Below are 16,246 nucleotides of genomic sequence, written 5' to 3'. Positions count from 1 at the left end.
TATCAAATCTATAAACAACACTTATTCTTCATTTATTAGCTCATACTATCAACCTAAAAGCCTAAAACCACTTAACTAAAAGAATAAAATTGATTAATCAACTAATTTAGTTTGAAGAATATGACAAATATAAAATATGATTTTATATTGGACTTTTGAGCTGAATAACCATTTTCGCATTATCCACTTAATTTTTGACACATTTTTAAACTAAACTTTCTATACTTTTGTGGATCTCAATATATAAGAGGTGTTCATGGATTAGGTTGCATTTGGGTCTAAAAATACCTCAACCCAAAAATCAACCCAAACAACCTTTGTTAAATAATAAATCCAACCATAAAATAATTTATTCATAGATTGTATAACAAAATAATAATAATAATAATAATAATATTTTAAATATATTTTTTTTATATATGGTCTAATCTTGCATAAAAATTCGTAAGTCAATTGTATTTATATGGAAAAAATAACATTATAAAACTTTAAATTTTTGTTTTTATAAGTCGTGGAATAAATCCTCCATAAAAAGTTATTGAATGAAACAAACTAAAATAATTTTTATGATGAGTGAAAGAAATAGTTTTATAATTAATAACAACTTCGAGTTGGTTCGATACAACCAAAACATATTTTAGGTGAATCGATTCATAAAATTTCTAATTATTTGAACCCAACCCAATCCAACCCAAAAGAGTATAAAACCAAACCTAAATTATATGCGTTGGATTGGGTTGATCCATTTTTTCATATCAAACCGATTTTTTGAGCACCCATATCATACATGCCAAAATCCCAACGAAAAAAAAAGGACAAAAATAAACTTTAAGTGCAACGACTCAAAGGCTGCTAGTTTTTATTATTACTTAAAACATTTTTGGCATGTGAAGTCAATGTCCGAACCCATTACCCTTTGCAGCCGCCAAAGCCAAGGATAAGGCAAGGTTCGTTTTTGACTTCTTCCCTTTTACCTTTTCACTAATAAAAACACTTACCCCTCTCACTAATTTCCCACAATACTGTTTCTTCTTTTAAAATTAAATCAAATTAAATAAATTAAAAAAAAAAAGATAGAAAATTCTTCTTCTCTGTATCATTGTTCATGGGTGGTCGCACATCACTGCAGCTCTAATCCTCTCCACCGTGCACTTGATTAGGCTGTTCACCGTCGCCACCGATCCCAGCGACAGTTTTGCCGTAGGAATCGAATCCACCAATATCTGAAATGCAACCGTCAACAACGACCCACCCGACCCGAACTCCAGAACTCCTCCTCCATTGGGCCCCGGCCCATCAGGCCCATCAGGCAGTATCGCGAACCCAGACGGCAACAGAGCAACGTAATCAGGGTCCCCGCCGCTCAACACCATGTTCATCGCAATGCTGTCCACTGGGGCGTACATTACGTAGCACCCACTGGCGTCGCTGCAGCTCTCCTGTAGTATCAGCATGTTGCTCTGGCTTGAATTCGCACTCTGCAACCACAAACCTTCACAAATCTGAATTCGATCTCCGCCCAAACTAATTAAACAAACAAACCCACTTACGTTCACACGAAGCAACGACACACAATTTCCTGGGTTCCCATCGTTCCCAATTCGAGCCATTTCTTGGACCAACCCACCATTTGAAAGTATGTCCCACTAAATCAAAAACAATAATATCATCCATATTTTACGGTAAATTTAATCTTTTATTCGAGATCCAAATACCTGGCTGCGGGTGTTTTGATCTCGGAGGAAATCGAAGACCCTGTTTGGGGGAATTGGAATCCAGAAGGAAGTGGCTGCATTTAGGACGATTCCGGGAGGCCTGCCCGGGTCGTCGAGGCTCTTCCGGGCCATGACCCGAACGTCGTCGGAGCCGATGGCGGATAAGGTGGTCCAGTTGTGAGCAGAGGAAGCCCCCACGCCACTGCAGAAGCTCCTCACCATCCTCTCCGCTAGCTTCATAACGCTTTTTCTCCCCTCTTGCCCTGTTACCACTGATCATATTCATTTCAAATAATCTATCAATTAGTATACGTCAGAAATTGGAAGGAAGTTAAAAATTGTGATATTGGTTTGGTTTATGTACCGCATATATCTAGTGCAGGAATATTGGTAGCCAAGGAATTGGCTAGACGTTGGCACTGTCGATCCAGAGTAGCCACCCATCGTTTGGCGCCAAAAGCAAGCCCAGAAGTGACAAGCCGTTTGTACAAATTGTGTACGGTTCGATCATCCACTTCAACATGTTCCACCCATGTGATCTGATGATTATGGGTAATTGAAAGTACTGTCTAGTTATGAATCAAATTTACTTAACTAATCAATTTAAGCGAGAATTGGTTTATTCATCCTCACAAATACAGACCTTTGAGGAATCATTTGGTAGTTGTTGGATCAAACAACCGGATGGTCTTCTTCGAGTCTTTGAAATTGGAGTGGGGCGTAAATAGTCGAGTGAAACGTCGACGACAGCCCAACTCCCGTCCCCCTGCTGCTTACAGTACCTAACGAAGTAATTTTCCCGAGTGGGAACAAGAGGAGACGGGACCTGGAACTCAGCACTCATCTAATTCACAAACCACAAATTACAACAACACCCACTTACAAACATTAGCCATTAGTTAATTAAGTTTTCCCAGGATGAAATTTTTATAGAACGTACCACTTGTAGAGCTCCATTATAGTTGCCACCAACTCCAGGGGACAAGACTTCCAGGGTCAATGCTTTTGAAACAATGCCACAAAATATGCTTGACCACTGATTCTGCAAAGTATAGTTAAGACAATAGAATAAGTTGGGTTTCTTAAAAAGAGGAAAAAAAAATGAAGAAGGAAAAGAAAGCTTACCACATCCATGAGAATGTCGACGAGTTTCAGATGATTGAAAGCAACAATGGAAGATTCCCTTGAAGCTTCAGAAGTGAGGCCTAAAATTCTGGGGCCAATGATTCCTGTAGAGTAAGTGGTGAGGTATTGGTCTTGGTTGAGAATTTCGGTGGAGTTATTGGGTGCAGGGACCCACAGGGTTTCCCCTGCTTGGGCCATTGTGTAGACTTCTTCCATGGCTGAAACGGCGAGCTCAACGATCACTGGCTTATCGATTTCGGTAGTGACGGACTTCAACATGTCTCCTATGAAATCAGGTGGTTGGGGCTTTAATCTGCCAACGCTGCCCAGATCAAGGGTTCGAGAAGGAACATGATGAGATTGAAGATGTGAACGGGAGCCCCATGGCTTCCCCGGCCCATATTTCCCTGCAACTGTGTTTAATCTCTCAATCTGTTTGGCGATTAAAGGAAAATCAATTAGGTCAAGGTTTTGTACCTAATCAATAATTTTAAGTTAATATATGTTTTAGTCTCTTATACCCTTTTGTATTATTTTTAGTCTCTTCTCATGTTTTAACATTTTTCGATCCTATTTTTATTGGATGGATGTTAAAATGGACTTGTAATGAATTTATATATAACATATAAATACTAGTCGACATATATGTTTTTTTGACTTAGTTGAAAATTGCTAAAATATAAAAGATGCAGAAAAAATATTCCAACATTAAGGACTAAAACATATATTTGTATTTTTTCATTTTGTTTGGAACTTCTTTTTATTTTAAAAATATTGGCAATGATTTTGAATGCGAATTTAGACAACTTTAAGGGATATGTATATATATATATATATATATATATATATATATATATATTTATTTATTTTGATGTTCGAGGAATTACCTCTTCTCTTAAATGAGCATTGTCAAGTCTCAAATGTTGGCCATCAAAGGACATCTCACCAAGGGCAGAAGGACCTCCACAGTTAGGGCAACTGGTATTGCTAAGAGCTTCCTTGTACCTCATGTTCTCTGCTCTCAGTTTCTCGTTCTGAGCTTTCAAAATTGCATTCTCATGCCTTTCATGTTGAGCCTTCATGTTTAAAACATTATAAATAATATTAATGCACATAATTAAGTCCCATACTCACTAATAAAACAAGATCACAACAAGCAATTAATATATAATTGTCAACCACTCAACTTTTCTTATAAAGTTTATACACATGTGTGAATTATATTCTATGATATAAAATACTTTAGCTAATAAATAAGACAACTTTTTGTATCAATGTCGTAGTTAGGTAGTTAGCGTGAGTATCGCTTAACGATAATTGACACATACTTCGTTCTTTGAGGTTGTGGAGATTCAAACGTCCATATCTCTAATTGGTTGTACTAATATACATACATATATATATATAGACTATATACCATCTATTATATAAAACTTTTTTCTCTTCCTTGCTCGCTTCTCTTTATGTTGTTCCTAACATATATTTAACATGACAAAGAAAAATAAATAAATAATTAGGTTTATTTTTTAAAGGAAAAAATATATAAAAAGAAAAAGAATAACTATTTATAATTGGGACCAGATAAGAAATTATATCTATTGGGCCTTTTTGTTTTTTGGAGGTAAACTATATCCATTGGGCAAAACTATATGGAATTTAATGCACAAAACTAAATAGAAGTAAAATTATTAATTGTGAGAATAAAGGTGAGATGGGAATCGTCCGTTTATTGCATTATTTTTATATCCACGGGCAAGAGACAGATTGAATTGTCTGTGCAGAGGGAAAACAAAATTAATTTTCAGTATTATTATCCGAGTAGAAGTTGGTGGACGTAATTAATAGGGTAATTAATTATTAGATTCTCGCGAAATAAATGCCATATTAAAAAATGTAAATGGCAACTTGTGGAAAAGGAGTGATTTTAGAAATAAGCCATCTTATTTCTCGAGGTATTAAAATATTTAGATATATAAATGAAATCTTCATATATATTAAATATAATACAGTCTTTATATATATATCGATTTTTTTTTTTAATTTTTTGATTTACATTTTTTTTCAGAAAATTAATTCTGATTTTTCAATTAAATTTTAAATGTTAATATTAATCTTTTTTTTTTTAATTTCACGTTTTGTTGTAGCGTATCATATGTCTGATTTATTAAAATGCTTAAATTCTATTTTAGTCCATGCATTTTTTAACTCATGTTTTTCTTATTAATGTAATTTAAAAAATAAATTATTTTGATCTCTTTAGGTTGATCGGTTGTCTATTTTGGTCTCACTACTTTTAAAATGTAAATATATATATATATATATATATATATATATATATATATATATATATATTCAAAAAACATATTTTGATTTTTATAATAAAAAAAATTACTATTTTGATTACTGTTGGCAAAGTTATGATATAATATTCAAACGTCATTACGGTTTGTAAAGTTATATATATAAAGTAAAAGGACTCGAAAATTTCAAAATTTAAAATACAAATAACCAAATTCAACTTTTTGAAAGTAACAAATATGGTTCTTTCACATCAGTTAGATCTCGAGTTTTTAATGTTGCTTATTAGTATTAATGGTCTATTTTTATTATATTTAATAGATAAATAAATTCCACTAATAGTTTTAAATTAAAGAAAACAAGTCAAATTACTTACGAAGTCTTATACTACCAAATATGTAGATAAGTATTTTTCTTTTGAGAGTATATCAAATAGAGATAAAAATGAAAAATTATGTGTCTATATTATTATCACTTTTCAATAGAAATTAAATGAAAATTTTAGTTAAAGTAGAAAAATTAAAAGTGAAAAAATGATGGTAAAAATTAATAATGAATGAAGGAGAATGGTACCTTCATTTGGGTTCGCTTGTTTTGAAACCAGAATTTGACTTGTAGGGGTTCGAGCCCTAGCTCCCGGCTGAGGTTCTTTCTTTGCTTGTCATCTGGGTGAGGACACTCCTTAAAAAACCTGAAAATAACATAAAATTAAACCCGTTATTTATTTTTCTAGAGACAAAAGAAAAATTAAAAGGTTTCAGAAAGAATAAAATGCTTACGCTTCCATTTCCTGGATTTGGAGCTGCGTGTGGCGATGGTAACGCTTCCTCTTATTGCTGTGATTGTGCTGACTTTGGTCCTCTCCCGAAGGAGCTTCCATGGCGTCGGTCACCGATCTACTCTCGAACTCATCTTCTCCAAAATTTTCAAGTTCGCTTTCGAAGTTTTTCTGTGTCATCTCCAGAAGCAGATCCTGCTGATCTTCAAAATCAAGGCCCCCAAACATTTCTAACCCCTCCCTTTTTCGATCTTCCGCTAAATCCACAAACCCAAATCAGAAATTAACAAAATAATTGACTCATCGCCAACTAATGGAATAATGATTTTGCTACTTTAATTTATATGATCTTTCTCTCGAATATGAGAAAGAGAAAAATTTATATGACGGTGATAATATTTAACATGCAATAATGAATGAGATTTTTTTTTTTAAATATTATTTTCTGTGTCGGGTAATTTCTTAGGCAACCCACAATGGGGGTTGAGAGTTGAGAGTTGAGAGGGAGCTAGCTAAAGGGTGTCTTTAAAACGAAATAGTATAGAGTATTAATTAAGGAAATAGGCTTTAAAACTAATTGGGTTTCTTCCAAAGTCGAATATAAATGTCAAAGTATTCCCCCAAAAAAGAAAAAAATAATAATCGAAAACCTCTCGAGAGATGTGATATATCGGGGAGTTATAGTGAATGTAGTACGATTAATTAAATTTGATATATAGTTAAGATTAAAGATAAAATAATTAATTATTAGATTATTGTTACAAAGTTTGAATATAAAAATAATGGTAGAAGAAAATTGATGAGGAGGATCACCTGGGTTGATTGAGGAGCGAGATCAGAGAATACAGAAGGCTGACTTCTGGGCGGCGTTAGTAGTAGTGTTGGTAGCCATGCATGTACTGTGTGAGCTTCAAAAAATTTGTAGTTGTGGGGTTGACGAGAGGGAAACAGAATGAGCAAAAAAGGCCAAAAATTTAATTGAACAACACGACTGGGTAATTACGTGGTCGACGATGGCGAGGCCTTATGACCAAAATAAAAACCGAAAAACCAAAGAGAAGATGACGATGGGATTATTGGCACCTGCTACTGCCCAGTCGTCATAGAAATAAAAAAAAAAAACCTCACAACTTCAGTTTCAGCCCCCAAACGCTAAAACCAAGAACGTAACGCCTTTTTCATTGTTCTCTCTCCTCGAAGAATGGGGTGTGGAGTTGTGGGGGAGAATGCACATAGAGAAGATAATGGGTCAGGTCCGGGTCCGGGTCGGGTGAAAAATTGAAGGGTTTTGGAGAGAAACAGTTGGGGAAGCGAGTGGAAGTGGCAGCGGGGGGAGTAAATATACTAAATAGGAGACCCGCAGAAGAGAAGTTTTGAATATATAATGTAATATAATAATGGTCAGAACTCAGAACTCAGAGCTCAGAAAACCCCAATTACGATCCGCAGCTTTTTCATTAAAAACCACTCACCAATTTGTATAACGCTTTCATTCTTCATCTTCACCATTTCCCCAACCATCATAACCCAAACGAAAAGGAAAAAGAAAGGGAAAGGCATCCACCACTTTTATACTTTTCTTTTCCTTACTTATAAATGTGTAGGATGTGGAGAATTTAAACCATTCTTGTGTTTGCTTTATAGTTGTTCAGCTGTTAAAAGTATGTATAATCTCCTTGATGGGTCGAAGATATCTCGAATCCCCCACCTTACTATGTTGTGTTGTTATATATTCTCGAAAGGAAAATTATATAATAATTTGGCCAAATAGTATTGTCATATTTGCAAACTATATGGTCAATGACAAGCGTTTTTAGTGTCTATTTCTGATAGATGTCTATCTTTAATAGAAGAATAATATCATTGATAGACATCTGTGAAGTGGTACGCGGTTGAGATATGTTGTTAGAAAATTATGCCATATTTGTAATTTATTTAGCTTGAGATAAATTTGTTATTATTTTGAAAAAAATTAGGGGTAAAGCGGCTCCTTCTTAAAATAAAATAAAAAATAGAATTGTCGGTGAGTAAGTGACAATAGAAATATTTTCCATCCACGGCAAGTATGTAATCTCAAAGTTTTTAATTTCTTTTAGAATATAGCTTTTTATAAATTTGGGTTGGGACTCCGTGAAGTTTAATTCTTTAATTTAATTTTAATACCATAATTATGTTTCAACCTGATATTATTTAGAAAATTAAAACTCGATTACTGACAATTACTTCGACACTAAAAGAATAATAAGCTCTACGAAGATGAATCAACAAATTAACCATCAAAATTGAATAAATTTCAATAGTAGATCGGTATCCTAGAAAATGGTTTCATTTTAATCTTTTCTTATAGTGTCAATTCAAACTGACCTTATATTAAAAATTCATTATATCAGATCATACAAAATTTTGAAAAAGAAAAAGATAAATTTATCGCTCTTATTTTTCTTTTTCCTTCTTTTTAGAAGTCTTTTTAGAAAACCTCCAAGAGTCGATTGTACTTTAAAAGTCTAGCCTATGGTCTAAATACTAGAGTCTAAACGACAACTCATTAGCATGGGGCAAAATTAAAAGCTCTTTAAGTGAATAAAAATAAAAATATATAGAGATTCAAATCTATGAATCAATCATCGAAAACATTTACTTACTACATTCATAAGTTTTCTTTCAGTACATTTACATAAATAAGTGTGTACGGTGATTTCTGATCTGACTTGATCGGAAGCAATAAGATTGGGTGGGGTTGAGTTTAAGATCAACGAACTTGACGAGAGACGACTTGTAAAAAAAAAGCAAACATTTTGACGCTCAAATCAGTCAGGAACCAACGTATAGTCTCAAGTCGAGGTTCGATTGCATATTTGAAGTTGGGATGGAGCTTCTATTTAAAGGCTAGGAGTCAGGTGATAACGACATTCGATTGTTCAGTTGTGTCGTCGGAAAATTAATTACACAAAGATAGATTGTCGGATCCATTGTAAGGCCGAAGCATGACATTATTACCTTCGACCAAGTGGAGTTGGATCGAACTTACAAGTAACCTTATGATTGAATTTCAAGGTTGGCCACGTCGAAGATTATCTTCCAAATTTTGGAGAAAAGATCTTAGCACACCGATCTTTTCCTAACTCTCCACATGACAATTCCATTTCTATACCCTCCAACAATAAATATAATAAGAATTTAATTGCTACATATTTCACCTCATAAATTAAGTTCGAAACATTAAATATTCTACATTTAAGAAAATTAGATCAACGGGAGAATATGCCATATGAGTCCCCTAATGTTTGTTTTCGTCTCTTTCGCATGCATTTCCTCACCCTCACTTTCTGTTGTTTTTGATATTTTGTATCCACCTCTTATCTAATTATATATGTCAAAAAGTTAAATTTGATACAATATCTCATGTAATAATTAGAGAGAGTAAGTTTATTTAAAGACTTGAAATCAACAAGATAACAGAAAATAACTAGCTAGCCTAACAAATAATTATAACAACAATCATTTAACTAATCATACAATTAACAAATATTAGTTACTAAAAATAGCTTTTACTACAACCATATATCCCAACCAATATTTAATTAATTTTAGGCACCAAAACATGTAACTATATTTATATGTATTATGTGGATTGGTAATGTAAATTGTTACATTTTTATACATTAGATCTTTCTTTTTCTCTATATGAATGTAATATTTCATTTATCAAGTTTCAACTTGTATGGTTTTACCCAAACGAGCCATTAATAAATTGCAGAAGAAGTACCTTTTAATGTCCACGTGGAATTATGATTCACCTTGTATAAAATAGAATGATGGTAAGGACTACTAATTATCTATTGCAGCATTATTAATGGGCATTCAATGTTAGAACAAAAATGTGGTAATACTGTTTCGCACATGTATATGTATATGTATATGTATGTTCTTCTTTTTTAATAAAATATAACATCAATAATTCAAAGTAGTGAATTTTCACCGACCAGTTTTGCCCCATGTTACATATAATGTCAACAAAACAATAATTTTCATTTATTACGCAGATTAAATAAAATAAATCATACCCTGCAAAAATTTCCTAATAATTTTGCTTTTTATATTAATGGACTTAATTTCGAGTGGAGTGGAGGCAGTTGCAGCCAAGCTTTAAAGTGGTTTGTCCTGTAAAAGGCAGCCTAATTAAAACAGCAGCAGCTTAAACTCAATGCCCAATATTGCCTTGTTGTTTCTTGCAAGCATTCTTGTAAGCACAAATATACAGAAATAAATAAATAAATATATATATATATATGTTGACTTTTCCACTTTATTCTGTTCATCTTCATCCCCGTGTGTTTAACTTTAATGGCAGCAAAATAATTGTGTACAGGACACAAAATATAAAATTATAATTAGATGAACGAGTAAAGTACTAGCTAGTAGCTTAGTCTTGGCAGTGGTTGATTAAATGAAGTAATAAATTAAGAAATAGTGATCTTCATTGAATATGAAATTGACTATTGATGTGACCACTGTACCAAGGAAGGGATATTGAATGGGTTATTATTGAGTTTCTGAATCTGTCATGTTGGATTACTATTGTGCATGAAAGCTTCACCTCATAAACTATGATAAATCTAATCGTTTCATACCTTCACAACATGGAAAATAAATTCCATATTCCAAATTAATGTAAGTTTTGCCTTGTGTTCATGTTTGATGATAGATACTATGTTATAAATACATGGTCAATTTTGATTAGGTTGGAAAAACTGCTTAGCAAGAATCTTTTCCACTTTCATAGTTATTCAATGAAAATGTCGAAGCCAACCACACAATTGAGAATATAGGTAAAACACAATAAACGATATAGAGAATTTATACTGATTCACCAAGTGAGGACTACCACGACAAGTGGATTCTACTATAATAGAATTGATATAATCGACATACAATATTTCTCCCTCTAGAGATCCTAAAAGTCATCTAGCTTATAGGAATTACAACAATAAGATCCTAAGAAATAGGAATTACTACAACTTCGAGATCTCGCCCCCACTCAAATTGTGCAACAACACTTTAAAAACGCGCAGCACTGCGAATTTGAAAGTCTGTCTCGCGCCTGGATTGTGACAGTGTTCAGATGGTAGCCTTTAATCTTCTTTCATTCTTGCTTCGAATCCGTTCCGACATCATTTCGGCTCCGTTGGTAAAAGGAGAGTTTAACTTTCAACGCGTTCGGAAATAAACAAACAAACCAAAAAAGAAAAAAAAAAGAAAAAAGAAAAAGAGAAACCATCCTTCATGAACACAAAGTGCTGCAATTTTCTGAGACTGTGTCGTTTCTTCATTAAATGAATTGGTGTAAGTTGTCGGAGAGATGGCAACGTCACAACCAATGAAGTAAGTTGCAATGGCCTCTTCTGTCATTATCTCATAGATCCACAAGGTTGCAGCTGCAGCAATTGATACAGCGCCAAACATGGTGCATTGATTAATAAATTTGCCACACCATCAAATTAATATATTATAAGATGGAAAATGAACTAACAAAACAAATAAAAAGCTCAGCTTTTTTTTTGTTTTTTGAATTTTTCTTATAGCATTCATTCAAAGTAGCAGCACACTTCCATTCCACCATGGCCTTTTTCTTCTTGAAATGAAAACAAAATCATTCTTTTTACACATCTTCTGATGCCTATCTAGTTTCCCTTGTCGGGGCGAAAACAAGCTGACTACTACTACTTTTTATTCGATCGTCTGATTTACACTCGGTCGAAAAAATTGCACCATTTCTGAGTCTTCTTTCAACGCATATAGGCTGGTTTTTTCTATTCCTTTGCACAAGTATAGAGAGTTTGTGATGCCATTTCTAAACTTGCAAATTGGGGGGTGCAATCTTGATTTCGCCGAAGGAATGCTTTGTCTTTGATGCTCGAGATGATTTTGACGAAGATGATGAAGATTTGGGAGACGAGTTTCTACTCTTCTTCTTTGGTTTTGTGGGAAGATTGGGAATTTCTGTGCGAGGAAGTTCGCCAAACAAGTCCGATGCTGGTTGTCGTAACATTGCTTGATCGAAATCTGTTAACAGAAACGAAAATATAAAGAAACCTTGATAAGCAATGATTCACCATTATTTTTTTAGTTCAGAACAGAATGTAGGCACAGCACAGCACAGCAACAAACCAATCACAGACCATGTGCAACTAACTTCCATCAAGTGTTCACAATAAATTATAAACCCCCTATCAACGTCTAGAAGGGAGACCCGGAGGAGAAGAAGAGGTCTGAGTAAGTACCATAAATACTGTTCAGAACTAGGATTACAGTATCGAAATTTAGCGTTTTTTGCAAAAAAAATCCAAGAATTATGAGATCGATGCCTAGCTGATAAAAAGATATAGACAGTCGAATGTGCAAAGTGAAAAGAAAGAGTAAATCCCGAATATGGTAATGTCATCTCAACCTAAAGTAACTATTTTCCGATGTAGTAGGCCGATAACTTCGTATTTAAACTGCAATTTCATGCTCGACAAAACGTGACTAGGGAGTGGATCAGGCTAATTAACACGGGTTGGGTAGATTCAACCATGGAAAGGTGAAAAAGGTAGATGATATCACATTTGTCAATTGAACTCAACCACATGGTCTTTTCATACCAGCAATCAATCTGCCATCATATTGTGAACCTGGACCACATCTGAAAAAAATGTTTAAATCCTATTTTGTTTTATGTATTTTTGACTTTGGTACATTTTGGTCTTTGTAGTTCTAAAATGTTAATCTCAGTCCCTATACTTCCAAATTTATTCATTAACATCCGTTTTGGTCCTTTTTGTGCAAAATTTTAATACAAATTTTATACACAATAGAAACCCTTTGATACAAATTTATTGCTATATTTTAAGAAATTTAAGGAGTGAAGTGCTATGGTTAAAATTATGATTGAAATAAATAAGATAAAAATGAAAATGTGGGACAAAAATAGTCACTTTTAAACAATACAGAGACGAAAACAGACGTTTTAAAAATATAGGGACTAAAATGAACAAAATTTAAAAGGAACTAAAATAATATTTAAGCTTAAAATAAAATATAACTTTGTTCCTTTCGAAGGCTAATAAGCACCAAGATTACCCCAGACAGAGGAGTAGTGGTCTCGTGACATAAAAGCCAAAAACCCACTACTGGGGTAAAGAATCTCCAAAATCTGTTCTTATATCATAGAGCTTTATTCAATAAATTATGAAAAAGACATTAAATTATCTGTTGTTTTCAACAGGTTAACCCGTGAAAAGCCACTGTTTGCACTTGTCCACTAACAGAAAATACCTTCCAATGGCACATGTTCTCAATACCATTTCTTGCATTCCCACTTTCCACTACCGCAGTTTCTATTCTAATCCTATACTTGTATTTTCTGCCAAAGAGAAGCAATCCTAAAAGGAAAGAGAAGCTAGAATGGAGGATGGCAGAAAGTACCAAGAGAAGACCATGTTGTAGGAGCAGTTATAGCCGTAGAACTTGAATCTCTTCTATCACTAATATCACCAAACGATGCGGCTGAGAAATGCTCTGGTGCCGATTTGAATTCATTCATCTGCAGAACAAGGGAAAATAAAGAGACCCAGATGGTTAAATTGTGCAAAGAAGTGAACATTACTAGAAAATTTTATAAGGAAGTGAAAATATTGAGATCAGATGATGGTGATAACGTACCCAACTGGGTGCTGTACCAGAAGGGCCATCCCACCCAATATGTGCCACATGCTTCACATCTGTCGGATACCCAATCTCCATCTCTCGCTCTTTCACCACTAAAATAGTCTCAATTTATCAAATCAGTCCCAAATCATCCAGAACCAAGCGAAAAGTTAGGGGGAAAATTGGTGTAAAAGAGAGGAGAAAGAGAAGAGACAGAAGCATTACCGAAGATTTGGGAAATGTACTTGAAACTTTTGTAGATCCCTTTCAATTTGTTAGACATGATTTTGAAAGTTAAGAGTCCAATTCAACAGCTGAGACGACCGGCCCCTTTAAACAATAAGAGTGGGAATCGACAACTACAAGCAAAAATCCCCAAATAAGCTGGAGACCAATGGTTATTCTTTTTCTTTAGGGCCTGCCAGAAAAGTAGGCATACTCAGCTTAGACAAGCTTTGCGTGTATTTTTCAAGCACATTCAAAATCAAACAATGCCTGGAGTATCAGAGAAGGCTGATTGCATGTGATATCGGACAACCTTTTTTTTCCTTTTTTTCCCGTGGATGAAGAATGGAATCTAATAATTAAAACAAAAGAAGATACATTTCATTAATGACGAAGATATGATTTGGATGCATTAAAACCCATCTTTCTTTCCCTTCATACAAAAGTTTAAAATACAGAGAACTACACAGGAAAGCGAGTAAAAGCGCAAATAAAACATAAGATACCTCAAGAAGATGCTTAAAATGGTAGAAATAAAGGGGTGGATTCGAAACAGAAAGCAATCTCTTCTCCAGCAATTAGCTCCCCTGTTTCGGTGCTTCCTTCTGCAATTAGGTTCGATTCCTTCCGACGGATGGAGAAGGATCCAAATCCTTTCATTTGGGTGTTCGAAAAGCCTAAAAGTGAAAGCCCATTAAAGAAAAACTAGTAAGAACAAAGGAGAAATGAGTAAAATCGTAAGACTGAGGAAGGTTTAGTGTAGAAGCGGTTCATTATTAGTGAGGGAGAGAGAGACAATGGCTTTTGAAGAGGAGAGAAGGTAAATGACCATGAAAACCTCCAAATTGAAGGGTAATACAAAGAATTCGAAGGACAGGACAAGGAAAGGAACCGAGTGGCCTCCACAAATACTAATAAAATTAGGTACTTTGTCAGTGTTCATATATCTATGATTTTCTATATGGCTAATTAGTTGCCTTTTTGATGTAATAAAAAAAATGTGAAAACTGAAAATAATAGAAAATCATTAACATAAAGTACTTGTATTAATACCATGATACGATATTGGAGAAAGATGATTAAGTAATATTATTTTGTGATGTACTTTAGATGGCAAATCTCCCAAATTTTGCAAATAAAAATAGGAAAATGGGTATGGTGGTGGAACAATTAATATGAAGGTCGTTTTCTTACCCCAAAAAAATTCTCATAGTTTTATAAAACAACTATCAAATTGAGGTTAGGTGAGTTTGTTGGGGAAGTTGGAAGTGATACAAACTGGGAAGTGAGAAAAAGAGTGGCTTTGATTGAGACCAAAAAAAAAAAAAAAAAGAAAAAAAAACAAATTTGAGTGGTAAATAATGTTGATTAACATTTCCAGCTGGAAGCTGCAGCTGTTTTCCATCTCTGTCTCTGTCTCTAATGCTCAGATTTTATTTGGAAAATTAGAGTCTAAATAAATAGTTTAGTTTCTTTTTTTATATATATATATATAAATAGAGTTTCCCTCCCTTAAAAGTAAAAATATGGGGATTTTTCCTTTCGTGCACGCCATAAGGATAATGAAGGACGATATAATTCGCTTTTGTTTAATTATTTATTGTAATGAAGAAAATCAAACGTTGAGGGATTATTTATTTTTTATTTTTCTATTTTTGAGGGATTGTTTTTTTTTTTTTGTATTTTTGGGGGCATTTTCCATTTGACAGCTCCCTCAATGCTTGGGTGTCGCTGATGGTGGTTGGAGGCACGTCTTGGCCTTTGCTTCAACAGACTGGTCTCTTCATTTCAAACAAACCCATTTCCTCTTCTGTACTCCATTTCTTCATTGTTTTTTTTTTTTCAATTTATACATTTTCCTTAAATAAATAAAAAAAAAAAACTGAAATTTACGTTCAAGTTTTTTCTCATTCAACACCCAATTGAAGAACTGCACAAAGAACTTCTAAATTTACCCGTAACATATAATTGTTTGTTTAGGATTTCATATTTGAAGCCTATTATTAGATTTTTTATTTTACAATAGATTATATATTGTTCATAGATTTAATCTTACTTTTTCTTAAAAAAAATAAATAAAGATAAAAATAGTCTTCCTATGAAGTAGGACTTGCTAAATAACAAAAATGCACATATATTAATAAGAACATGTGAAGAATATAATAACACCTTTAAGATTTATTATACTAATGATAGGTTTAAATGGTCAATCATTAAAAGGTTTTAACTATTTAAAGAAAAAGAATCTTTAAATTAACTAGTTATCAACATTTTACTATATTTTGTTGTTTTCGTAGATTTATTGTAAAGAATCAAGGAAGTTGGTAAACTCATCAATATTTCTAATGTATTATAAATAATGCAGAAAATTTTCATATTATTATTTATTTACCGCTTAGATTTATAATCTTTAATAATG

At 33.4% G+C, this 16,246-nt stretch overlaps 2 protein-coding genes across 6 annotated transcripts; both read right to left on the bottom strand.

The window, feature by feature from the left end:
- Positions 1-822: 822 nt before the first annotated feature.
- On the bottom strand, positions 823-7,202 carry ATML1 (Homeobox-leucine zipper family protein / lipid-binding START domain-containing protein). Its single transcript, XM_088121336.1, has 11 exons — positions 6,730-7,202; positions 5,918-6,173; positions 5,712-5,829; positions 3,728-3,916; positions 2,841-3,272; positions 2,656-2,757; positions 2,359-2,559; positions 2,080-2,254; positions 1,716-1,987; positions 1,551-1,646; positions 823-1,478 (listed from the first exon to the last, which is right to left on the bottom strand). Exons 2-11 carry the CDS (start codon positions 6,142-6,144, stop codon positions 1,104-1,106), a joined length of 2,187 nt encoding a protein of 728 aa, XP_087977462.1. The 5' UTR covers positions 6,145-6,173; positions 6,730-7,202; the 3' UTR covers positions 823-1,103.
- Positions 7,203-11,437: 4,235 nt separating this feature from the next.
- On the bottom strand, positions 11,438-14,660 carry LOC111010922 (CRIB domain-containing protein RIC10). Of its 5 annotated transcripts, none has more exons than XM_088122259.1 (6): positions 14,334-14,659; positions 14,098-14,179; positions 13,828-14,020; positions 13,618-13,715; positions 13,381-13,498; positions 11,438-11,979 (listed from the first exon to the last, which is right to left on the bottom strand). In XM_088122259.1, exons 3-6 carry the CDS (start codon positions 13,883-13,885, stop codon positions 11,768-11,770), a joined length of 486 nt encoding a protein of 161 aa, XP_087978385.1. In that variant the 5' UTR covers positions 13,886-14,020; positions 14,098-14,179; positions 14,334-14,659; the 3' UTR covers positions 11,438-11,767. The 5 variants fall into 5 exon arrangements, with proteins under 5 accessions (XP_087978385.1, XP_087978386.1, XP_022140197.1 ...); XM_088122260.1 differs by having other exon boundaries at positions 14,141-14,179; XM_022284505.2 differs by lacking the exon at positions 14,098-14,179 and having other exon boundaries at positions 13,828-13,961; positions 14,334-14,660.
- Between the last annotated feature and the right edge of the window lie 1,586 nt (positions 14,661-16,246).

This window comes from Momordica charantia, assembly GCF_013281855.1.
Source record: "Momordica charantia cultivar OHB3-1 chromosome 3 unlocalized genomic scaffold, Mcharantia_2.0 BLBB01000003.1, whole genome shotgun sequence".
Classification (NCBI taxonomy): Eukaryota; Viridiplantae; Streptophyta; class Magnoliopsida; order Cucurbitales; family Cucurbitaceae; genus Momordica; species Momordica charantia.
The sequence above is the reverse complement of the archived record's forward strand: the minus strand, read 5'-3'. Positions and strand labels throughout refer to the sequence as shown.